Source organism: Salvelinus alpinus, chromosome 12 (assembly GCF_045679555.1).
Source record: "Salvelinus alpinus chromosome 12, SLU_Salpinus.1, whole genome shotgun sequence".
In the NCBI taxonomy this organism is placed as follows: Eukaryota; Metazoa; Chordata; class Actinopteri; order Salmoniformes; family Salmonidae; genus Salvelinus; species Salvelinus alpinus.
The window spans coordinates 25,417,607-25,443,378 of record NC_092097.1 but is presented as its reverse complement, the minus strand read 5'-3'; the positions used below and the strand labels follow the sequence as shown (position 1 = coordinate 25,443,378).

The window sequence follows — 25,772 nt, the reverse complement described above, 5'->3', positions numbered from 1 at the left end:
CTCGTTGTTGTTGGTATTCAGGCCTACTACTGTTGTCATCTGCAAACTTGATTGAGTTGGAGGTGTGTGTGGCGGACAACAAACACACTTGCACTTTTTCTATGGAAATTTGAATGTACAGAGATACCGTGACGAGATCCCGAGGCCCGTTGTCGTGCCGTTCATCCGCCGCCATCATCTCATGTTTCAGCATGATAATGCACGGCCCCATGTCGCAAGGATCTGTACACAATTCAGGGAAGCTGAAAATGTCCCAGTTTTTCCATGGCCTACATACTCACCAGACATGTCACCCATTGAGCATGTTCGGGATACCAGTTACCGCCAATATCCAGCAACTTCACACAGGCATTGAAGAGGGGTGGGACAACATTCCACAGCCCACAATCAACAGCCTGATCAACTCTATGCAAAGGAGATGTGTCTGCGTGAGGCAAATGGTCACACCAGATACGGACACATTTTCTGATCCACGCCTCATTTTTTTTCAAGATATCTTTGACCAACAGATGCATATCTGTATACGTCAAATCCATAGATTAGGGTCTCATTTATTTCAATGGACTGATGTCCTTATATGAACTGTAACTCAGTAAACATCTTATTGTTGCGTTCGATTCTTTTCTGTGTGTATATAGGCCATTTTCCAAGAGTGTAAGGGATTAAAGTAACGTCTAACTTTTGAATTAATCTTTTACCCCAGAGACTTTTGTAGCTATTCAATGTTTGGAACCACGATAACCAGCATGTTGAAGTTTGTATACTAAAAATGAATGGCCGTGTCAGTTCCGGGAAGTGGAACCATAACCGTGGAGAGAGGGCCACTGCCCGTTGCAGCCCTGTTGGAGCCTGGGGCCTTCTACCCTCACCGGGAATTGTGAGGACTGTGATGGTCATGGAATTTTGGATGACCGTTATTGGCCAGCCAAATTAACTCTGTCACCGTAATAATAAACATTTGAATAGCAAAAAATACGTTTAATTTTATTTAAAAATTATTATTTTTTACACATTCTCGCCTATGCTCCTGGCTGCATGTAGGCAATTTCAGTGTTATGGATGTGACATTTGCACACACAATGAGAAACAAGATGTCTCACAGAATTGACCTATCAAACATAAATGTGAATGTTTTATTTTTTCAAACCTTTTTTATAGGGGAAGTGAAGACACAAAATTACCAAGTTCTATGTAATAACACTTTGAAGTAACGGATAATGGATGTCTTGTAAATTGACAGTCATTTTTTGGAGAACAGACACATCAGCAAAAGTCTGTGAATCTCAGTCTTAGGGTAAAATTTTACTAGACACTTTAAAAGGAAGGGTTGGCTACGCACAAACAATGGATGTGACGCTCTGCAAATTGAGTGTTATTATTTTAAAGATTTCTCCACCAAACTAGAAAGTAGTACGATGAAGTTATCTGAAAATAGTGAACCTAGGGCCCTATGAAATCCGTAAAAAAAAATCTGAATTCTGTGTGTTACTATTTACACTTTATCATCAGTATCTAATGTGAATTCATAAAATGTCAACAATTTAAGATATAACAGTACATTTGTAATGATGTAACACATTGCACTATTTTTTTTGTCAAGGCAAGTGCTTCAATACAGAGTTCTAAGTGTTTCATTATAAATGAAAAAAGTAATGTGGTAATCTAGGCAACAATGCAGCAAGCAATAGGCAAAACTTAGCTATACTTATGTAAAAAAAACAAAATGGTACATTCATTGTTTTTTGTAAAATAAAGTGCTTCACTCGGCAAATTATGCAGCAATAGGCAAAATCTATGGAACTACCTTATGAGCTCCTATGTCTGTCCATTTGTACGTTTTCCATCTATCATAGACATCTCCATTTGAAGTACATGATTATCAGCCTCTTTGTGTTGAGCTCGGTGAGTACCTGTCGCTTGTCTGTGAGTGGAGTTGTGTATTTGCTGATACTCCTCTCAGTCCACTGAGCTGACTGGAATGTAGATGTAGGGCACTGCAACTCTTGGGAATCTCGCACTCTATGCTCCTCCAGTAATCAGCAAGCTCCAAAGCAGGTGAGGGCTCCCTGGACACACAGAGCTGATAGGCAATCCATTCTTCACTCAGCTCTGTTGATGGGCTTGCCATGGGTTTCAATTGTGTGCAGGCTTCAATCTGCTTTTCCATGGCTGGAGCCTGCCTAGGATCGAACACCCTAGCCAGCCTGTAGACCTCTGTGGGTGGATGTGTGTCCCAGTGCTTTGAGAACTTTGTGAAGACCAAGTGAAATGTATCATGGAGATGGTCAAGCACCTCCCTCCTGTCTCCAATCCCCATCTTTCTCAATAGCTCATCTGTCTTGGCACCATACCCACATGTTTTTGCCATTCCATTCACTAGGTAAGAGTCTAGTATAGAGGTCGACCGATTATGATTTTTCAACGCCGATACCGATTATTGGAGGACCAAAAAAAGCCGATACCGATTAATCGGTCGATTTTTAAAAATGTATTTGTAATAATGACAATTACAACAATACTGAATTAACACTTTTAACTTAATATAATACATAAATAAAATCAATTTAGCCTCAAATAAATAATGAAACATGTTCAATTTGGTTTGAGAAGAAAGTGAAAGTGCAATATGTGCCATGTAAGAAAGCTAACGTTTAAGTTCCTTGCTCAGAACATGAGAACATATGAAAGCTGGTGGTTCCTTTTAACATGAGTCTTCAATATTCCCAGGTAAGAAGTTTTAGGTTGGAGTTATTATAGGAATTATAGGACTATTTCTCTCTCTACCATTTGTATTTCATTAACCTTTGACTATTGGATGTTCTTATATGCACTTTAGTATTGCCAGTGTAACAGTATAGCTTCCATCCCTCTCCTCGCCCCTACCTGGGCTCGATCCAGGAACACAACGACAACAGCCACCCTCGAAGCATCGTTATCCATTGCTCCACAAATGCCGCGGCCCTTGCAGAGCAAGAGGAACAACTACTTCAAGGTCTCAGAGCAAGTGCCGTCACCGATTGAAACGCTATTAGCGCGCACCCTGCTAACTAGCTAGCCATTTCACATCGGTTACACCAGCCTAATCTCGGGAGTCGATAGGCTTGAAGTCATAAACAGCTCAATGCTTGAAGCACACTGAAGAGCTGCTGGCAAACGCACGAAAGTCCTGTTTGAATGAATGCTTACGAGCCTGCTGCTGCCTACCACCGCTCAGTCAGACTGCTCTATCAAATATCAAATCATAGACTTAATTATAACATGATAACACACAGAAATACGAGCCTTAGGTCATTAATATGGTCAAATCCGGAAACTATCATTTCGAAAACAAAAAGTTTCTTTTTTCAGTGAAATACAGAACCGTTCTGTATTTTATCTAACGGGTGGCATCCCTAAGTCTAAATATTGATGTTACATTGCACAACCTTCAATGTTGTGTCATAATTATATACAATTCTGGCAAATTTATTTACAGTCTTTGTTCGGAATAAATGGTGTTCACACAGTTCGCAACGAGCCAGGCAGCCCAAACTGCTGCATATACCCTGACTGCTTGCATGGCACGCAAGTGAAGTGACACAATTTCCCTAGTTAAAAGAAAGTCATGTTAGCAGGCAATATTAACTAAATATGCAGGTTTAAAAAGATATACTTTTGTATTGATTTGAACCTTTCTGGTACAAGTGGGACGGTAGCGTCCCACCTCGACAGTAGCCAGTGAAATTGCAGGGCGCCAAATTCAAAACAGAAATCCCATAATTAAAACTCCTCAAACATACAAGTATTATACTCCTTGCACAAAGGCGGAGGTAGCGGTCCTGCTGCTGGGTTGTTGCCCTCCTACGGCCTCCTCCACGTCTCCTGATGTACTGGCCTGTCTCCTGGTAGCGCCTCCATGCTCTGGACACTACGCTGACAGACACAGCAAACCTTCTTGCCACAGCTCGCATTGATGTGCCATCCTGGATGAGCTGCACTACCTGAGCCACTTGTGTGGGTTGTAGACTCCGTCTCATGCTACCACTAGAGTGAGAGCACCGCCAGCATTCAAAAGTGACCAAAACATCAGCCAGGAAGCATAGGAACTGAGAAGTGGTCTGTGGTCACCACCTGCATAACCACTCCTTTATTGGGGGTGTCTTGCTAATTGCCTATAATTTCCACCTGTTGTCTATTCCATTTGCACAACAGCATGTGCAATTTATTGTCAACCAGTGTTGCTTCCTAAGTGGACAGTTTGATTTCACAGAAGTGTGATTGACTTGGAGTTACATTGTGTTGTTTAAGTGTTCCCTTTATTTTTTTGAGCAGTGTATATTGGATAGGCAATCACTTGAAAAACTACAAACCTCAGATTTCCCACTTCCTGGTTGGATTTTTCTCAGGTTTTCGCCTGACATATGAGTTCTGTTATACTCACAGACATCATTCAAACAGTTTTAGAAACTTCAGAGTTTTCTATCCATATCTACTAATAATATGCATATCCTAGCCTCTGGGCCTGAGTAGCAGGCAGTTTACTCTGGGCACGCTTTTCATCCGGACGTGAAAATACTGCCCCCTACACCAGTGAGGTTAAAGAAAGGCATTGATGTTTATGGTTAGGTACACATTGGTGCAACGACAGTGCTTTTTTCGCAAATGCCCTTGTTAAATCATCACCCGTTTGGAGAAGTAGGCTGTGATTCGATGAGAAATTAACAGGCACCGCATCGATTATATGCAACGCAGGACATGCTAGATAAACTAGTAATATCAACTATGTGTAGTTAACTAGTGATTATGATTGATTGTTTTTTTTATAAGATAAGTTTAATGCTAGCTAGCAACTTACCTTATCTTCTTGCTGCACTCGCGTAAACAGGTAAGCAGCCTGCCACGCAGGCTCCTCGTGGAGTGCAATGTAAGGCAGGTGGTTAGAGCGTTGGACTAGTAACCGAAAGGTTGCAAGATCGAATCCCCTAGCTGACAAGGTAAAAATCTGTCGTTCTGCCCCTGAACAAGGCAGTTAAAACACTGTTGCTAGGCCATCATTGAAAATAAGAACGTGTTCTTAACTGACTTGCCTAGTTAAATAAAGGCAAAAAAATAAATACAATTCGGCCACAATCGGTGTCCAAAAATGCCAATTACCGATTGTTATGAAAACTTGAAATCGGCCCTAATTAATCAGCCATTCCGATTTAATCGGTCGACCTCTACTCGTAATAGTCCATTTGGTATTGCTCTGCTCTCTCAAAACACCCCATTTGAAAATTTAATTATATCTCTAGGCCTACTCGTCTAATTTAAAAATGATGATATCATTTAGCTTACTACAATAATTATGCCTGCTTTACATTTTTTTTTAAATATCAATTTCAGGCAAATTATGGAACATTTTTGCAATATTCCACATTTTACAGCTGATTCCATTTTTATTGCCAGATTCCGTCCGCGTTTTCAGCATCGCAGAAATCATAGGGCCCTATGTACCTCAAAGAACCAATAAATAACCAGCATCTTGAACAGTTATTGCATAGGCTATCAAAGTGCACTCGTGGGGTCCCGTGTTAACCAACCGAAAATCCACATGCAAAAAAAATGCGTTTACAATTCTTTATTTGAAAACCTTTATTTTCATTGAATTAGAGGGTTGCATACCTCAAAAGTTATATAAATATTAGTATTTTCATATGTGAACGGGTCCCGAAAGAGACTGCAAATGAAACCGCACTCTATTTCAAATTTACAAAGTTTTAGCAATTTCATTCTAGATCGTTAATGACAGATGTTTTATTTCAAAGATGAAATGTTTTTTATCAACCACCTACTGAGTAACAGAAAACACATCAAACCCCTCAATTCAAACAGCTCGTGCTTTGTATAAATCTCACATTCTTTACTCTGTCAGCACAGGCTCTGTGAAATAGTACCTTTCCCTGTTGTCCACAAAAGGTCATGGACTGGACCACTTGACCAGCCGCCACCCAACCCTTGTCCTCCTTGGCTGGCAAGATGTACACATCCTGTGTGATCGTTACTCCTCAAGAACTGGATTTCAACTGCATCAGTCTTTATCTGTTACCAGTCCCACGAACTGCCTGTTGGATTTTGTGGCCTTATATTTGACAAGGCAGGCCCCTGTTTTTAATGTTCACGACTGGAGCTGAACAAGGACTGGTAATCAGAGGATTGGTATGTTTAGGTGGCAGTACACTGCTCTTGAGGACACTGCACAAAAGTCTGCTCAGCTGATTTACATGCAGATGGAATAGTCTCTCACTTTTCCCCATGAGATGTGCTCAATATGGATGGCCTGGATCAGGTCTGATATCTTTCCACAGGTCCTCCATGTGATGCATCTGGGTGAAGTCTGCCATCTCCGATGTAATCAGCTTCATCTGTATATTCAGGCATCTCTGTTTTGCCACAGCTAAAAAGGTTGCTGCATCGTTGACCACCACCCCCCACTCCATCCACTGCACCTTTTCCGTGGCTTGTGGCAAAGTAGTGCCACTCAATGCACATTTTAATGGCTCTTTTTAGTGTTGTTGACAAGTATTTCCAGGTAAACTTGTTCTTAAATTGTGAGGCAGCCCCATCACTGAATATGTGCAACTGTTTTACCTGAGGATGTTTTTCTTGTATATTTTTGAATGATCATATTTAAAAAGGTTGAGCTGTCACTCTGACACATGACATCAGGTCTACATCAGCCCACACCACAGAAGTAAACAGAGTGATCTGCCTCTGATGCCAGTGTGCAGACTGGATCTCATCTTCATATGCAGCAGTGTAGTTCTCTGCCAAGTCCACCTGCAGCACCACGGACTCATCAGCTTTTTTTCTCCTGAAAGGATGCACTTTGCTTTTTCTAAACAAAACAGCTCTGCAAACTTAGATTTCCCAATAAGTCTCTGGATTTTCTCCCTTGAAGTATCGATATTCCTCCAACGCCAACATAGTGAGATGCCGTTTCTGCTGCTTTGTTGTCCTCCATCTCTGATGGTCGCTGCGTCCCTCATCCCTGGTGCCTATCTCTGGAGATGTCATCTCTATTATAAAACCCCTTTACAGAGTATTTTGTTTTGCTGGAGAATTCAGTGTTAGTGGTTTTCTCAGCCACGCTCAAGGTCCTAAACGTTATCATAACCGCCATCGATAAAAGACAATACTGTGCAGCCGTCTTCATCGACCTGGCCAAGGCTTTCGCCTCAATCACCGTATTCTTATCGGCAGACTCAACAGCCTTGGTTTCTCAAATGACTCTCGCCTGGTTCACCAACTACTTCTCAGATAGAGTTCAGTGTGTCAAATCGGAGGGCCTGTTGTCCAGACCTCTGGCAGTCTCTATGGGGGTGCTACAGGGTTCAGTTCTCGGGCCGATATATATATATATATTTTTTCTCTCAATACATCAATGATGTCAATCTTGCTGCTGGTGATTCTCTGATCCACCTCTATGCAGACGACACCATTCTCTATACTTCTGGCCCTTCTTTGGACACTTCTTTGTGTTATCAAATCTCCAGACGAGCTTCAATGCCATACAACACTCCTTCCGTGGCCTCCAACTGCTCTTAAATGCAAGTAAAACTAAATGCATGCTTTTCAACCGATCGCTGCCCGCCCGTCTAACCTCACTACTCTGGACTCTTCTGAATATGTGGACAACTACAAATTCCTAGGTGTCTGGTTAAACTGTAAACTCCTTCCAGACTCACATTAAGCATCTCCAATCCAAAATTAAATCTAGAATTGGCTTCCTGTTTTGCAAAAAAGCCTCCTTCACTCATGCTGCCAAACATACCCTCGTAAAACTGACTATCCTACCGATCCTTGACTTCGGCGATGTCATTTACAAAATAGCCTCCAACACTCTACTCAGCAAATTGGATGCAGTCTATCACAGTGCCATCCGTTTCGTCACCAAAGCCCCATATACTACCCACCACTGCAACCTGTATGCTCTCGTTGGCTGGCCCTCGCTTCATATTTGTCGCCAAACTCACTGGCTCCAGGTCATCTATAAGTCCTTGCTCGGTAAAGCCCCACCTTATCTCAGCTCACTGGTCACCATAGCAGCACCCACCCGTAGCACGCCCTCCAGCAAGTATAATTCACTGGTCACCCCCAAAGCCAATACCTCCTTTGGCTGCCTTTCCTTCCAGTTCTCTGCTGCCAATGACTGGAACGAATTGCAAAAATCACTGAAGCTGGAGACTCATATCTCCCTCACTAACTTTAAGCATCAGCTGTCAGAGCAGCTCACAGATCATTGCACCTGTGCACAGCCCATCTGTAAATAGCCCACCCAACTACCTCATCCCCATATTATTATTTTTTCTCTTTTGCACCCCAGTATCTCTACTTGCACATTCTTCTGCACATCTATCACTCCAGTGTTTAATTGCTAAATTGTAATTATTTCACCACTATGGCCTATTTATTGCCTTATCGCCCTAATCTTACTACATTTGCACACACTGTATATAGACTTTTCTATTGTGTTATTGACTGTATGTTTGTTTATTCAATGTGTAACTCTGTTGTTTTGTTGCACTTCTTTGCTTTATCTTGCCCAGGTCGCAGTTGTAAAGAACTTGTTCTCAACTGGCCTACCTGGTTAAATAAAGGTTAAATAAAAAAATGCTCCGGTTAGCAGAACACATTGCAGTTCATATGAGAATGTGAGTGCACCCAAAATGGATCACTCTCACAGATTAAGATTGCCTGCTTGTTAACATAAACACACTTCAGAAGCAGTAGGAAGTACATGAACATTTTATCATGATCGCATTATGCAGTGATGCTGACTATTGAGTCCATGATCATGTTATGAAGCGTCCTTAACTGTCACATCCGTTATGCTTAGAACGAGTGCTGACAGAGAAAAGCAACCGGTTACACATCACCTAAGCCCTTGATGAAAGTTAGCTTTGCATAGAACATTTGCATACATACTGGAAATGCTGCTACATTAACTTTTAATTCAAAAACTTTACGAATGTGACACTGCCTGTCCAAATCAGCGTTCTCTCTTCACTAGATTACAATTTTGCATACTAGCACTCAATGGACAAAAATTTGTTTGCTATTGTTAAATTAACCTTCCGACTTGGTCATAAACGCAGGAGGACAGATGTGAGTATCAAAGCAAGTTTTATCTGATTGATTTGAAGAGCCTTATTTTGAGACTTTGTATCCTATGTTGTAGCAACAATAATATTACATTTGTAAATTAGGAAAGCCACCTGTAGTCTGTACTTCAAAATACACACATTCAAGGTAAATATGAAAGTAGTTTAATTAGGTAAGGAGCTATTTAGTTTTTTTCCCCCATGCACAGGTTGACCTTACGATGGAGTTGACCATGTGCTGCTGTAGAAATATAGAATGGCCGTTCCCATTCAAGTCAATGATGGCATAATGGGTGGACTGGCGAGTGTACCTATAGGTGCAAAACTAGGTTGAAGATAACATATCTTCAACCTAGGAGCAGAGCAGGAAGTGTACCCATCCAATATGTGCTGTGACTTGTTGATTTCAACTCAACTGACATGAAACCAAAAATACATTCCATTGCATGAGCCACATCAGTAAACATCTTTTGAGTGAATTTTCTACATTAGCATGAACAATTATTGCACCACAATACCAGGCAGCCTTTGCGAGTGTACCCATGAGTTTACCAGTCAAATTGCCAGGGTTAGGGGTTCCAAGCCTGTTTGATTATATTTATGTGTGTGCTGCTGTAGCAGCAACCAATGACTAATTTGCTACAACTGCTTCAGCAAGGAGCAACAAAGTTATCACATTGTTAAAGGTCCAGTGCAGATATTTTTTTCTCTCGTATCATTTCTGGGTAACAATTAAGTACCTTACTGTGATTGTTTTTAAATTAAAAATAAACAAAATGCTTCTTAGCAAAGCCAGTTTTCAAGCAAGAATATTGCTAGGACCAGCTGGGAGTGGTCTGAGTGCAGAGGGGGAAGGTGAAAACTAAACTCAGCAAAAAAAGAAACGTCACTTTTTCAGGACCCTGTCTTTCAAAGATAATTTGCAAAAATCCACAGATCTTCATTGTAAAGGGTTTAAACACTGTTTCCGATGCTTGTTCAATGAACCACATGTGGAATGGTCATTAAGACAGTAGGCAGTTAAAGGTCACAGTTATAAAACCGTAGGACACTAAAGAGGCCTTTCTACTGACTCTGAAAACACAAAAAGAAAGATACCCAGGGTCCCTGCTCATCTGCGTGAACGTGCCTTAGGCATGCTGCAAGGAGGCATGAGAACTGCAGATGTGGCCAGGGCCATACATTGCAATGTCCGTACAGTGAGACGCCTAAGACGGCGCTACAGGGAGACAGGGCGGACAGCTGATCGTACTTGCAGTGGCAGACCACGTGTAACAACACCTGCACAGGATCGGTACATCCAAACATCACACCTGCGGGACAGGTACAGGACAGGTACAAAAGCATTGTATTAAACAGTTACCATATTTTTTACATTTTAATCATTCGGCAGACTCTTGTATACAGAGCAACTTACAGGAGCAATTAGGGTTAAGTGCCTTGCTCAAAGGCACATTGACAGATTTTTTTCGCCTAGTCTGCCCGGGGATTCGAACCAGTGACCTTTCGGTGACCTGCCCAACACTCTTAACCACTAGGCTACCTACTGCCAAGAAAATCATGTTTGTTTCTGCACTGGGCCTTTAAGAGTCCAAGTTACTGCAGAAATTGACTCAACCATAATGCCTGGCAATTCTGTCTGTCAGCTGTTCGTTCCACCCATTTTTACTTTTGTTCCCTAACCATTATGACGGTTATCTTATTTTCATGACTGTCTTCATCATAACCATCTGTTACATGATTATACGGTCATTGTGGCAGTGTCTGTTATAACCTGCTGCTGGGTACTCTGAATCACTTTTGTGAGTTGTCAGTGAGTGGCTTTGAGTTCTACGCTGTGCGTTGTGATCTAGCTGTGTGTGCTGACTGAGCTGTGCTATGCTGTGCAGCGCTTCTAAACCGATGACGTTATGCCTCAGCTTAAAGCCGCAGTGACCCACTGTCTGCACGGGGAGAGCGAGGGGGAGGGGAAGGCTGGCTGGTCAGAGGGCGGATGGAGGGCGAGCAATAGTACGGAGGGTGGGTGTAAATGGTCGTCTGTCACACGATTAATGCAACTTGGCTGAGGATTCAGCCTGTTTCCCTGGGCTAGTGTACAGCCTGGCTCTCAAAGGGAGAGAACAAGAATTTAGGCTAATTCAAATGTGTTGTGCCAATAACCTCTGACAGTCTGGTTTTCTGTGCGTGTGTAAATATGAGATTGATTTTGCTTCTAGATGTTAGCGTGCATCATCTAGGTCTAGCTGTCATCAGTGTCCAATGTTCAGTTTGAGCCGTTTTCTTTTCTCAAGGAAAACTCTGTCGTTGCTTACTGGTATCTTCCCTGTTCCTCTCTGTGCTTACTGATTTTCCCCCACCCCTCCCAGTGAAACAGAAAATGCCAGCAATATTGTGACCTTGGTCTTGTTCAGTCTATGGGTACAGAGTAGATGGATAAACTATAAAGATCAATATGTTTTTTTTCTCTAGCCTCACAAAACCCTGTGTTCTCCATCTCACTGACAGAGCCCATTTATCTATGCCAGCAGCCCAGCTCTGCTGTGTGTGACCCTGCACAGCCCTGCTGTGTATGTGTGAAGAACACTACTCTGTTTAAATGACCCAAATGTCCTTCCCTCAGTTCTCCATTAGGGCAGTGTCTGGAGGTGTGATGTATAGTTACAGTACAGGCTCCTGTCCCTTCCCATCACCCAGATCTATCAGATGAATGGATAAGCAATATTCCTGAGCTCCATTCAACCCATTTGAATGCTATTGAAGCCATCCCCATAATGCAGAAGAGTTTGACCTGTGCAAGGGGTTGTTTTACAGACCGGGCCTACCTCGGCTATTGAACAGGAGATCTCTGGGTGTTCGGCATCCAATAGTCACTGTTGCACTACTTAACCAACAGTTATTTCTAACTGTACTGAGATTTGGTCTCCGTGACTAGATAAAGAGGATGCGAGGGGGACAGAGGGAGTGTGTAATGAAAGCAGCGCTTATGTAATGAGCAAGAGAGAGTAAGGTGTGTATGTGTAATGAGATGGAGTGTGTATTCAGCGAGGTGTGTGAGGGTAGCGAGATAGTTTGCATTATGAGAGGTAGGTAGTTTATGTAACAAGCATGTGAGTGGTAGTTCAGAAGACAATGGGGGAGGGTGTTGTGTAATATAGGCTTGGGTGGTATATACCTTCATACCAATCTTGTGCCATACCAGGATACCCCACTCCGCCTTTGTAATCCAAAGGTTAGCAATGCTAACAAGTACATGTAAAATCCCAGAGAGCATGCTAATTAAATGCTAAAAAGCAAGGCTTTTGATCCAGGAGAGGATTCTCTGCTGTCATGTGAAGCTTGATTCTCTGCTGTCATGTGAAGCTTGATTTTTGGAAGAAGCTAAACTTAGCTAGATGGCTAACTAGCTACTAAATTAGCAAACCAAATGCACCACTACAGAGAATTTAGCACATTTTTACATGGTTAACTTAATAGTTAAGATATCTAGCTGGCGAACATTTGGTTGTGAATTCCATACTGTAACTAGATCACCTGGTGCGTGCTGAATAAAAGTGACTCACTCACAAGGCTCTGGTCTCTTGTCATTGTGTCCTTGTAAACAAACACCTCACGACTGAGAACTACCGGTAAGTGTCGTGATGAAAAATTGTGATGGGTGAAATGAAGAACGCAGTCCTTATCTCCTAACGTGTATTGCAGAAGTTGACTTAAGATATTTACTTGAAGTAGCTACAAATATTCAAATTTATTTAAAAAACTGTATTGAAAAACCATCCTGTGGCTATTTCCAAATACCCCGGTATACTACCCAAGCTTAGTTGAATTGTGACTGGCAGGAAGGGATGGGTGTTTGAAATAATTTTACTATTCAAATAGTATCAGGACTTTGTCAGATATTCTAAACTTTATTTTAATGTTTTTACCTGAGCACTACTGCGCGAAGGGGAGGCTTGTGCACTTGCTACAGCTGCGGAGGGTATTGGTCGGTGTGTGTGGCGAGCAGACTGAGGGAGAGAGAGACTCTCTAAGGGAACTTGGCTACAGCAAAACTAGAAAACTTGTAGACACCACAATGTTGTTTATCATCCCATATAACCATGCCTGTCTTGAGTGGAGTAGCCTAGAGAAGCTAGCTAGCTAGGCTAATTGAGGGCACATGCTCTGCTTTCTTCCCAATGCCATTCAGATCAAACAGCCTACCTGTTGGGTTGCTCATTGTAGCCTAGTCCTCATTTTGCTAACTTTTAATTCTATAATTGTATTCCATCGTGCATTGCATTAGTGAACTCTCACTCCACTTTCTACAGATTGAACCTCTCTTCCGCTTTGATTTGCCAACATAAAAAACGAGCTACACACGTGAAGGATACCGTTCTTTTTATGGGTCACGCGGTGCTCGTCATAACTACACTGAAAAGTTAATTTAATAAAACATTTTAAATGTCATGCTATACCCTTATGTAACACATCTTTCACTAAAATTAATACTCCTACAAGTATTTGAATACTAACATCCGTTCGGATATTCAAATAACCGTGCACATCCCAACTGGCAGGCAGACTGCAGAGCTCTGTCTCACCTTTAACTGGGTGAACTTCAGCACATCAGGATCTCAACCTGTTGTCTGGTTCTCGTGTTCATTTAGGGGACAGTATGCTGTCACTACCTCAGTCGCAGTCCAACCACAGTGCTTGGAATTAAAGTGAATGAAGACAATTGACAGTGTTTTGCGCTGGCAGTTGGCTATACAGCAGATTAGTCATTTTCAGCCAGGTACTTTTTCTACTTTTCAGTTCGCTAGTCTGAGAAAAGTATGCTGAGCCCTCTTCCGCTAGAATGAACGATATGCATCTCCGAGCGATGAACGTGGTACCATCAGACGTTTGGAAATTGTTCCCAAGTATGAACCAGACTTGTGGAGGTCTACAATTTTTTTTCTGAGGTCTTGGATGATTTCTTTTGATTTTCCCATGATGTCAAGCAAAGAGGCACTGAGTTTGAAGGTATGCCTTGAAATACATCCACAGGTACACCTCCAAATGACTCAAATTATGTCAATTAGCCTATCTGAAGCTTCTAAATCATTTTCTGGAATTTTCCAAGCTGTTTAAAGGCACAGTCAACTAGAGGTCGACCGATTATGATTTTTCAACGCCGATACCGATTATTGGAGGACCAAAAAAAGCCGATACCGATTAATCGGCAATTTTTGAAATGTATTTAATTAATTTGTATAAATGACAATTACAACAATACTGAATGAACACTTATTTTAACTTAATATAATACATAAATGAAATCTATTTAGCCTCAAATAAATAATGAAACAATTTGGTTTGAGAAGAAAGTACAAGTGCAATATGTGCCATGTAAGAAAGCTAACGTTTAAGTTCCTTGCTCAGAACATGAGAACATATGAAAGCTGGTGGTTCCTTTTTAACAAGAGTCTTCAATATTCCCAGGTAAGAAGTTTTAGGTTGTAGTTATTATAGGACTATTTCTGTCTATACCATTTGTATTTCATATACCTTTGACTATTGGATGTTCTTATAGGCACTTTATTATTGCCAGTGTAACAGTATCGCTTCCGTCCCTCTCCTCGCTCCTACCTGGGCTCGAACCAGAAACACATCGACAACAGCCACCCTCGAAGCAGCGTTATCCATGCAGAGCAAGGGAAACAACTACTCCAAGTGTCAGAGCGAGTGACGTTTGAAACGCTATAGTTTAAACAGGGTGCTCAGGAGTGCTCATGTTAGCCTGTCGTTTTGACACTACTAGCTACCCCCACGGCTCTAAATCTGACCGTCACTAATCTTTCTCTCCCCTTTTCTCTCTAGATCTTGAATGAGTAAAGAGGATTCTAAAGCACAGCTATGCAGACGATCAAATGTGTTGTGGTGGGGGATGGAGCTGTGGGTAAAACCTGTCTGCTCATCTCCTACACCACAAACAAGTTCCCCTCTGAATACGTACCCACGGTAAGTACTTTATGCACACTGACACTCACACGGACACTCACACACTGTCTCTAACCCCCCCCCCCCCTGCTCTCTCTACCCTTCCCCTCTCTCTGTTGCAGGTGTTTGACAACTATGCTGTAACTGTAATGATAGGAGGGGAGCCCTACACCCTGGGGTTGTTTGACACTGCAGGTAAAGTATGCTCCTCTTCAATGCCCTGTCTCATTGTGTGTGTCCTACTGATGGCTAAGGGTAGCTAGGTTCACTAAGCTGTAGTAAAGGGACTGGTATTGTTATAGAAACAGCCTCCCATCAGCTGCATTCTACACGTGTGTGTCGTTGCTATTTTAGACTGGGGTTTGTCTTGGTTTCTATACAGTGGAGAGGTTTGACTCTGCCTCAGTCTGCTCAGAGACACACCCTGCCTTCTCTGGACAGCCTGAATACTGACGCTAAAGTCCCTTTGTGTGTGTGTCGGTGTGTGCATCGACGTGCTTGTGTGTTTTAGAGTGTACCTAACAAAAGTTTGAACGCATGTTGCGTTCCAGGTGTGTGTAACGTTTGTTTTCTCTCCAGGTCAGGAGGACTATGACAGGTTACGGCCTCTGAGTTACCCCCAGACAGACGTCTTCCTCGTCTGTTTCTCCGTCGTATCCCCCTCTTCCTTCGAAAACGTAAAAGAAAAGGTGGGTTCCCTCTTCTTCCCATATCCTCCTTCTGCCTCTCTTCTAGTCTCTCCTCCCCATATCACTCACACACTCTAACCTGTGTGTGTGTGTGTTCCAGTGGGTTCCAGAGATAACCCATCACTGTCCAAAGACCCCGTTCCTGTTGGTGGGGACTCAGATAGATCTGCGAGACGACCCGTCCACCATAGAGAAGCTGGCCAAGAACAAGCAGAAGCCCATCACTCCTGAGACGGCAGAGAAACTGGCCAGAGACCTCAAGGCTGTCAAATACGTTGAGTGCTCAGCTCTCACGCAGGTAAGACCAGACACTCGCAAACAAATCCACACACACAATCCCCACACAGACACGCGTACGCAACATGCCCCAGCCTAGCACATTCAAGTCACTTCCACATATGTACACACACACTACCGTTCAAAAGTTTGGGGTCACTTAGAAATGTCCTTGTTTTTGAAAGAAAAGCATTTTTTTTGGTCCATTAAAATAATATCAAGTACACATTGTTAATGTTGTAAATTACTATTGTAGCTGGAAACAGCAGATTTTTTTTATTGGAATATCTGCATAGGCGTACAGAGGCCCATTATCAGCAACCACCACTCCTGTGTTCCAATGGCATGTTGTGTTAGCTAATCCAAGTTTATCATTTTAAAAGGCTAGAGCCCGTTTGCGCCGTTCTGTGAAGGGAGTAGTACACAGCGTTGTACGAGATCTTCAGTTTCTTGGCTATTTCTCGCATGGAATAGCCTTAATTTCTCAAAACAAGAATAGACTGACAAGTTTCAGAAGAAAGTACTTTGGCCATTTTGAGCCTGTAATCGAACCCACAAATGCTGATGCTCCAGATACTCAACTAGCCTAAAAGTCAGTTTTATTGCTTCTTTAAACAGCACAAGTTTTCAGCTGTGCTAACATAATTGCAAAAGGGTTTTCTAATGATCAATTAGCCTTTTTAAAATGATAAACTTGGATTAGCTAACACAACGTGCCATTGGAACACAGGAGTGTTGGTTGCTGATAATGGGCCTCTGTACGCTTATGTAGATATTCCATTAAAAGTTTGCCGTTTCCAGCTGCAATAGCCATTTACAACATTAACAATGTCTGCACTGTTATTGATCAATTTGATATTTTAATGGACAAAAGTTGCTTTTCTTTCAAGAACAAGTACATTTCTCAGTGACCCCAAACTTTTGAACGGTCGTGTACAGTTGAAGTCGGAAGTTTACATACACGTAGGTTTTTCAACCACTCCACAAATTTCTTGTTAACAAACTATAGTTTTGGCAAGTCGGTTAGGACATCTACCTTGTGCAAGACACAAGTAATTTTTCCAACTATTTGTTACAGACAGATTATTTCACTTTTAATTCACTATCACAATTCCAGTGGGTCTGAAAATTCCAGAAAATGGTGTCATGGCTTTAGAAGCTTCTGATAGGCTAATTGACATAATTTGAGTCAATTGGAGGTGTACCTGTGGATATATTTCAAGGCCTACCTTCAAACTCAGTGCCTCTTTGCTTGACATCATGGGAAAATCAAAAGAAATCAGCCAACACCTCAGAAAATAAATTGTAGACCTCCACAAGTCTGGTTCATCCTTGGGAGCAATTTCCAAACGCCTAAAGGTACCACGTTCATCTGTACAAACAATAGTACATAAGTATAAACACCATGGGACCAAGCAGCCGTCATACAACTCAGGAAGGAGACGCGTTCTTTCTCCTAGAGAAGTGCATATCAATCCCAGTACAACAGCAAACGACCTTGTGAAGATGCTGGAGGAAACCGGTACAAAAGTATCAATATCCACAGTAAAACGAGTTCTATATCGACATAACCTGAAAGGCCGCTCAGCAAGGAAGAAGCCACTGCTCCAAAACCGCCATTAAAAAAAGCCAGACTACGGTTTGCAACTGCCACATGGTGACAAAGATTGTACTTTTTGGAGAAATGTCCTCTGGTCGGATGATACAAAAATAGAACTCTTTGGCCAAAATGACAATTGTCATGTTTTGAGGAAAAAGGGGGAGGCTTGCAAGCCAAAGAACACCATCCCAACCGTGAAGCGCGGGGGTGGCAGCATCATGGTGTGGGGGTGTTTTGCTGCAGGTTTGACTGGTGCCCTTCACAAAATAGATGGCATCATGAGGAAGGACAATTTATGTGGATATATTAAAGCAACATCTCAAGACATCAGTCAAGAAGTTAAAGCTTGGTCGCAAATGGGTCTTCCAAATGGACAATGACCAGTCAAGGTATTGGAGTGGCCATCACAAAGCCATGACCTCAATCCTATAGAAAATTTGTGGGCAGAACTGAAAAAGCGTGTGCGCGCAAGGAGGCCTACAAACCTGACTCAGTTACACCAGCTCTGTCAGGAGGAATGGGCCAAAATTCACCCAACTTATTGTGGGAAGTTTGTGGAAGGCTACCTGAAACATTTGACCCAAGTTAAACTATTTTTAAAAGGCAATGCTACCAAATACTAATTGAGTGTATGTAAACTTCTGACCCACTGGGAATGTGATGAAAGAAATAAAAGCTGAAATAAATCATTCTCTACTATTATTCTGACATTTCACATTCTTAAAATTAACTGGTGTTCCTAACTGACCTAAGACACTGACTTTTTACTAGGATTAAATGTCAGGAATTGTGAAACACCTTAGGCAAAAACATTTCAACTCAGTTTATGTAAACTTCCGACTTCAACTGTATACACACGCAAAAAAACATCGTCTACACCGAGGTAAGACAGCCTGAGACACTCCCACACATCTTCACTCAATCTTGAAATTACACAGGCCACCTGCAGGTAAGTGTTCTCTCTGCTCAGCTGAATAGATGCTCTATATCATCTGTCACTGCTCAAAGAAACAAGAAAGTGGAGTAGACTGCATGCTCTGGTCTGTGTATTCATCTGATACGTTGTGTTTGATCTACCCAGACCTTTTATGGCACAAGTGGTACTAGTACCCTGGAACCACATGGTCTCTGGTTCAAGTCCCACTCTGGCTGTTCCCTTTGAATCGCTACAGTAGTAGAAACAGTGGTGAAATCGGTCAATATGCATATTGTTTTACGATAAGTATAGGTAGATGTATATTGCCTAGCCCTACTCTAAAGTGTTTAGCAGCTGCTGTCTGCAGTCTATCAGTTGTTGGCCTCATTCAGGAAGGCGCAGTATTTTTAGTTGCAGATAAAAAGTTGGTCTGATGAAGTTGTTTGTAGGTGTTGATTTGTTTTTTTTACACCCAAAATTCAACATTTCCACCAGCTTGTGGTGCAGGGGTGTGCTTGAGCTGCACCAATGACACACATAACTCTTGGTAGTCAAACAAAGCGTATTGGCAAACAGTCTGTTATATTAACAGGCTGTCCTTTAGATGGAAAAATATTGTCCTCATTATCACCCTATTGCGCTTATCAGAGATGTCCATTTCTAAGCTGCAAAGAGGAGTATAGCTATCACCACCATCTCATACGGCCATCTTGTGTCTGATGGTGTTACTCGGTGGGAGTTGGGCTGTACTGTGGAAACAATGGGTCCCAGTGGATATGAGCTGTGGCCCAGTTTAGTGTTAGGTCCCTGCTCCCTCCCCATCTTGTCTGTCTCTCCTACACTGGCCTGGCGTATTGCCGCCTTCCTTCCTCTCTCTAGACCAGCTTCCACTGGCGTAACAGATGCTGATGCAATATCCTGTTTCCTGTGTGACTGACTGGCTCCCCAGTAGGCAGAACAGAAGTTGCCCCTAACCATTGGACCTGGGTCAGATGTTTTATCCACATGATGGTGAAGGTTGTAACGGGGAGTATAGGGTAATCTGATCCTAGATCTGTTGGTCACGGAAACTTCTATCTCAAGCTCATCCTCTCCTATTTCGCAGGGCGGTATCTCTCTAGAGGCTTCCTCATCTCCTCTACCAACTTTGTTTTACAGTAGATCCATCTTCTAGTCCTCGCTCTAGTCTCCTAATGCTCTGTCCTTACATTTTCTACACAATGTTGCCTGCACTCTTTCTCCTATCCTCACTCGCCCTCATCTGTATTTTGCCATTTCAATTTCTTCTTGCCTCTACTGCTATCTCTCCTCCACTGCCTCTTCCGCTCTCCTCTTTTCTTGTCTTCTCTGCTCATCTCCCCTCTTTCTCTGTTTGCTGTGCTAACTGTGCTGTCATTTTCTCCCTTCTCCTTTGTCGTTATAGCGAGGGCTGAAGAATGTATTTGATGAAGCTATCCTAGCCGCCCTAGAGCCACCAGAGACGCAAAGAAAGAGGAAGTGCTGTATATTCTAAAGTCCGTTCCTCTCTCTCCAATTGTTTGCTGCTTACTTTTAGTTTAAACCTGTCGTTGTTTTACCCAACCAACCCAGAACCTCTTAAAGCAATCCCCTGTATCCTCCCCCTTTACGACAGTGCTACTTTCTATTGTGTCCCATTGCTCTTCCTTCCCTTCTCTTTTTGTTTATTTGTCCTCATGGGCCTTACTGTGCCTGAAGGACTGTTTTGGTTTGGTTAATCCCATCACTTATCCTCCCTGGGCGAATCTCAAATGACATCCTGTTACGATAGAGTGGACAAAGTAGTGTACTTTGGGAGTTTGGATGTGATTTGAGACACAGCCCATGTCTCTCTTCTCTTTTGGTTAGTGTTGCTCCTCCTCCCCATGCTGTATTATTTGGAGAGTCCAGAGTTAAGGGAGTGTCTTATTTTCTTGGCTCTACAGCATTGTGATTTAAGCACCAATTCTACGAGCCTCCATGATTCCTAATGTTCATGTGTTTTTTGTACTACTGCTGATGTATGACAAGCCTGCAGTCTGACCATTTACATTTAGGGCTGTGACAGAGCAACATAGAGAGTTTGGCCATCATGGTTTCAACCAAGAAGCATTACAACAATGCTCTTTGATGATATCACGGCAGCCATGTTGGAATCTTTTGGGTAGTACTGACTCATGGCAGACCATGGATTTAAAAACTTTTAAAACCAAACTTGCAAAGGCAACCATTTAGAGCTAGAACCCAAATAGTAGGGGTGTAACGGTACATGTATTCATACCTAACTGTTTGGCATGGTAACCTCGGTTCGCTCCGCACTGTGAACCCGAATTAATACATAAGGTATATTTACAAAATAAAACACTAGGCCTATAGGCTATGTCTATGCTACGTTGAAGGCATATGCCTCTTCAGGGCATCTGGTAGGAGCGTTGGGCCAGTAACCGAAAGGTTGCTGGATCTAATCCCCGAGCTGACAAGGTAAAAATCTGTTCTGCCCCTGAGCAAGGCAGTTAACCCATTGTTCCCTGGGCGCAGAAGACTTGGATGTCGATTTAATCAGAGGTGCGGAGGGCTGTCTCAGGTTAAATGCGGAAGATGCGTTGTTGTACAACTGACTAGGTATCTCCATTTTCCTTAAGTGAATCTGAGCTGAAAAAACATTTCAGTCTTCCATTAAATCAACTAAAGCTGATGCACGTGTTGTAATCCAAATTTTAATCATAATTGGCACATTTCAAACGTTCCTTTTGTGAGGCACAGCCGGGAACTAATTGGGTACGATGAGCACCCACTTCTCCCACATGGTGACCTCTGATGTCACCTACTATGGAAATGGCCTCTAACCGCAGTTAAAAGCATTTTTTATAAAAGGCAATCTATTAATGTGGTTTTTGACCTTCATAATCTGTTTACAAGCATGATAGCTGTACGTTTAGTTTATGGTTGACACAGCTTATTAGCCATAAGCCAATCGGCGTTTCTCAATGAGTTCAAATCACATGTATTTACGACTTCACAACGGGTAAATTCCTACCTCCCACATGGTTACAAATGCAGCATTAGTGGAAATGTGAAACGCCCAACAAAAAAATCCATATAAAATTGTATTGGTCACATACTTGTGTATAGCAGATGTTATTGTGGGTGTAGTGAAATGCTTGTCTTTCTAGCGCCGACAGTGCAGTAATATCTAACAAGTAATATCTAACAATCTCACAACATATACCCAATACACACAAATCTAAGTTAAGTTGAAATTGAATTAAGAATATATAAATGTATGGATGAGCAATGTCCAGTCACAACAAACAATGGAACATTGTGAATGGCATTTCATTTTTCCGTTGTACCCCAAAAACCACACTATGTACCGAACTATGGGTTTAATGAACCGTTACACCCCTACCAAATAGTCATCCTGAATGGAATCCTCCAAGGCAGCACCATGGCGTCCAGCTGTAACTGGCCAAACTTTCTCTATGTACCACTCTGTAATGTGCCATTTGCTGCAGTTCATATCTAGCCGTCTTGGGAGTAAAAATAAATAAAAAGCTAATATAATCGTGTGAAATTATTTGTGACATGAATTAATAAAGGACAACTGAAATTGCTATCCCTTTTTCTCCGCCTGTCTTTTCCTCTATCTATGGGGACAGCTGGATAGCAGCTCAATAGTGCTACGTCGTATTGCTATATAGCCTCCTAGACCAATTTTGAATAGATTGTTCCATATATATATAGAGCCTGGTCTCTGGGTAATACATGTCTTGCCATAGTTTGTTTCTACAGGGTTCCTTGAGTTTCCTTAAACAGAGGGATACAGGGGCTTCCTGCTCTGCTGAAAGAGCTGTGTTGTACCACTCTCCCGTTACAGGACATGGCTTGAGGCCATCCTTCCTATCCTAAGCTGCTCTACCAACGAACAGTGAGCGCAGAAACATGCTGCTCCAACTAATTACATGTTAATCAGCAAAAGCCAAGGGAAGTTCCAGCTAACAGTAGGCTCTTTAGTGATCTGGTGAAACTGTTTGAGTGGCTTGGTGTGGTTGTTTAAATTGACTTCCCTTCCCACTGTGTGTGTGTGTGTGAGATGCGGAATGTGTCTCTTTGAGCCCATGTTCTCTCGTACCTCCACTTTCTTGTTTGCCCAGCCTTTGTTTTGAACGCTCCTCACTTTGATATGAATGAATTCAGGTTGATCATATCCCCAACTGCTCTTGACTTCATTTTCACCTCTGTGAAGATGAAGTATCCTGGGTTTTCATTTCTGCCAATGCTATGTATTGTTTGCACTTGATCATTTAACCCTTTGTTGTTTTTTTGTTTAATGCCTTTCTGTAGTCATGCTATTGTGTTTCCCTTTCATGTGTGTGTCTGTGTTACCCCTTCATTGATCATTACATTTTTTAGTTTAGTGATTTAGCAGACGCTCTTATCCAGCGGACGCTCTCATGGGTTGTGTGTGTGTATGCTGCCCCTTCATTGAGCCTGTGTGTTTGTTTGTATCCACAGAAAGGCCTAAAGAATGTGTTTGATGAGGCGATACTGGCTGCGCTGGAGCCTCCCGAGCCCAAGAAGAAACGCAAATGTGTGCTGCTATGAGTGACCCCACCCCTCACACACATGTACACACACCCTCCCACTTCACACACACCCTCCCCTCACCTCACCCGCCCATCCCATCCCTTGCTCTGCTAAGGCTGATTGACAGCCATTTACTCTGAAGCGAAGTATAGAAACAAACAACGAGTTTCCGATTAGACTGCAATAAACCAGCGGGCCGACGGATGGAGAGACAGAAGTGAACCTAACCCAGCTTGTAACCGTGACTATCATGGCCACACTCCCATTCCAGTTAGAACAGTAAGTACGAGCCTTTAGATGTGTGACAGAGAGACAGCCCAGTCCTGCGTAATCAGTGCCTCTCAGTAGGCTAAAGTGGCTTCCTCTCCATCTACACCGATCTAGCAGTGAAGTTAGTGAAAGCAATATGATGGATGCCCACTGAACATTGACTTTAAACATCAGGGAAGGAGACAAGGAGAGGCAGTAACTATAGACTATTGATTCAGCCCTGCACTCAAGGGAAGGCCAAGACCATGTCCCTTTTTACTATCCAAGGGGTTTGACCCATGCCGGCAACACACAGGTGACATAGCCTCTCATAAAAGTGTCATCGCTCATTGGTGATTTAGGAAATCTGGCTAAACTAAACTTTGACTTTTAAACGGTCTTTGACAGCTTGCCCTGTCAGTGATGTCGATTGGCTCTTAGTCATCCATCTTTCTTGCAGCAGTTAGCCGTTCTGAAAGACCTATGCTCCACCCCCAAAATGAAATGGCTGCCTGAGTGACAGCTAGTCATGCTGCTGCATTAAGCCCCACCCCTCTTGATGAGCACGTCAAGTGCCCAATCCTGCTGCTCCACCTCCAAAACCACCTGAAGAAGTGCTGAGTAGCCATTTTTCTTGTTTTCTTTGCCAACGTCTCCCCTCCACATGACAGAACAGAAGTCTGATCATAGAAACTTCTATCTCAAATCTGCCTCTACCCCCGGGGCACCTTTGTAGATCTTAATGAACTCAATAGGGAAACATTTTATTACCATATTGCTTATACCTATCCAATCCTTTCAGAACTGTACTGTAGGACTGTACTGTAGGGGAAGAGGCTAGGTGTAAATTAGGGCCTGGCATTACTAAAGATCTAAACTAAAGGCATCCCGTAGCAATGGGTCTTGATGCAGGAATTGGCTTTTTGAAGCAGGGAACATAAACAGTGTTAGCAGAACAAGTGGTGTGTGCTTAATGTGTTGCTAAGGTCCAACATTGTCAAAACGGTATGGTAACCATAGAATTAGAATTGGTAGAGCTGACATTCCCTGTTCAAAGCAATGTTCTATAGTAGGTACACCTGGGGCCATATTTTATGACCTATTTGGATTGTTAATTAATTGATGCTTATTGCATCAGAATTCTGTGCCACATCAGAATTCTGTGCCTTTCTCAGTGTTTCATACTGTCATGCTGCAATGACAATGCTGTGGTGCTGCCAGGCTACTGTATGTGTACCTCAAAAAAAATCTGTGGTCTGAGGGATTTGTCTGTTCTATTACTTTTAATTCTATGGTGTTAACGTTGTCGAAATGTTGTTAAACCTGGTGGTGATGCATGTAGATGAGCCCCTGGTCTCTGAGATGATTGGTTAACAGATTTAATAATGTAAGCTGGCACATGTCGATATAGGCTCCAGATATTTTTACCAAAATCTTTTTTTTCTTTTCAGTTGTGCGGTTTTTGATTTTATAAAAAGGTTACTTCCTCTCCTTTTACATTTTAGGGGCTGGAACTCAGCTGAACTCTGACCCACCAGCTAGAAACACTCATTGGACTTAATTTAAACCTTCCAATGACAGAAGAATGTCTGTCAAACCTGGATTGTGATTGGTTGATTTGACTGGTGGCTCAGAGTTGGGTTGACATCCAGCCCAAGTCATTTATTATATTGTTATTATTATAACCTGTTGTTTTGGTGCAAAACCAAATGCTTTGTCTGACGTCTGTTCTTTGTATATGCATTCTTTAAAAAAAAATATTAAACTTATACCTTAATTGCCTTTACTCCTTTTTCCTTGGCCATTCTTATCAGGCAGTTTACAGAAAACAAGGTGGCGCTCAAGGGTCAAATACCCATTACTGCTCTGTGTGGTTTGCATTGACAAAAGTATACTACCCTCATCTCGCAGTCCAACCATGATGTAGGAGATATCCATTCACTTGTGGAGGAAAATGGAAGTTCATTTAAAAGTATTACTTTATGAACATAATTATAGCCTAAAGGGTGGGCTGAGAGTGCAGGAGGTAAATGTGTGGGGCAAGTCAACACATCTCTGGTGGAGTGACTTAACTACCACAGCACTTGACACTGCATTTTGCCCCATGGATACTAGATAGAAGGGAAGCTGCAGGCATGAGTACAGTCACAAGTGAAGAAGAAATTCAGCAACTCTTGGACCGTTTATGTTAAGAGCTTAAATCCACTGACCTCTGGCTGCTGTTACAAAGCCACCCCAATTCTGATCTTGTTGGTCTTTTGATCAATCAGATCACCTCTGGAAAATGTTTTTTTTTAGCGTGTGTAGGATTTTCCTTTAACCACCAGGGAGCGCTGTTTGATTATAGATGCATACGTCTAATAAATTGGAATACT

The 25,772-nt window shown here is 42.3% G+C and overlaps 1 protein-coding gene across 2 annotated transcripts in view; it reads left to right on the top strand.

Moving 5' to 3' along the window:
* cdc42 (cell division cycle 42) overlaps positions 1-25,183 on the top strand; it is a 32,356-nt gene extending 7,173 nt beyond the window's left edge. The window contains exons 2-6 of one of the 2 annotated variants that reach the window (XM_071335496.1): positions 14,964-15,104; positions 15,206-15,278; positions 15,663-15,772; positions 15,873-16,070; positions 23,077-25,183. In XM_071335496.1, coding sequence (XP_071191597.1) covers positions 15,000-15,104; positions 15,206-15,278; positions 15,663-15,772; positions 15,873-16,070; positions 23,077-23,166 — 576 coding nt within the window. In that variant the 5' untranslated portion in view covers positions 14,964-14,999 and the 3' untranslated portion in view covers positions 23,167-25,183. Of the gene's footprint in view, positions 1-14,963; positions 15,105-15,205; positions 15,279-15,662; positions 15,773-15,872; positions 16,071-19,987; positions 21,911-23,076 lie in introns of those variants that run through there. The other variant, XM_071335497.1, reaches the window with a different exon arrangement.
* Positions 25,184-25,772: the final 589 nt, after the last annotated feature.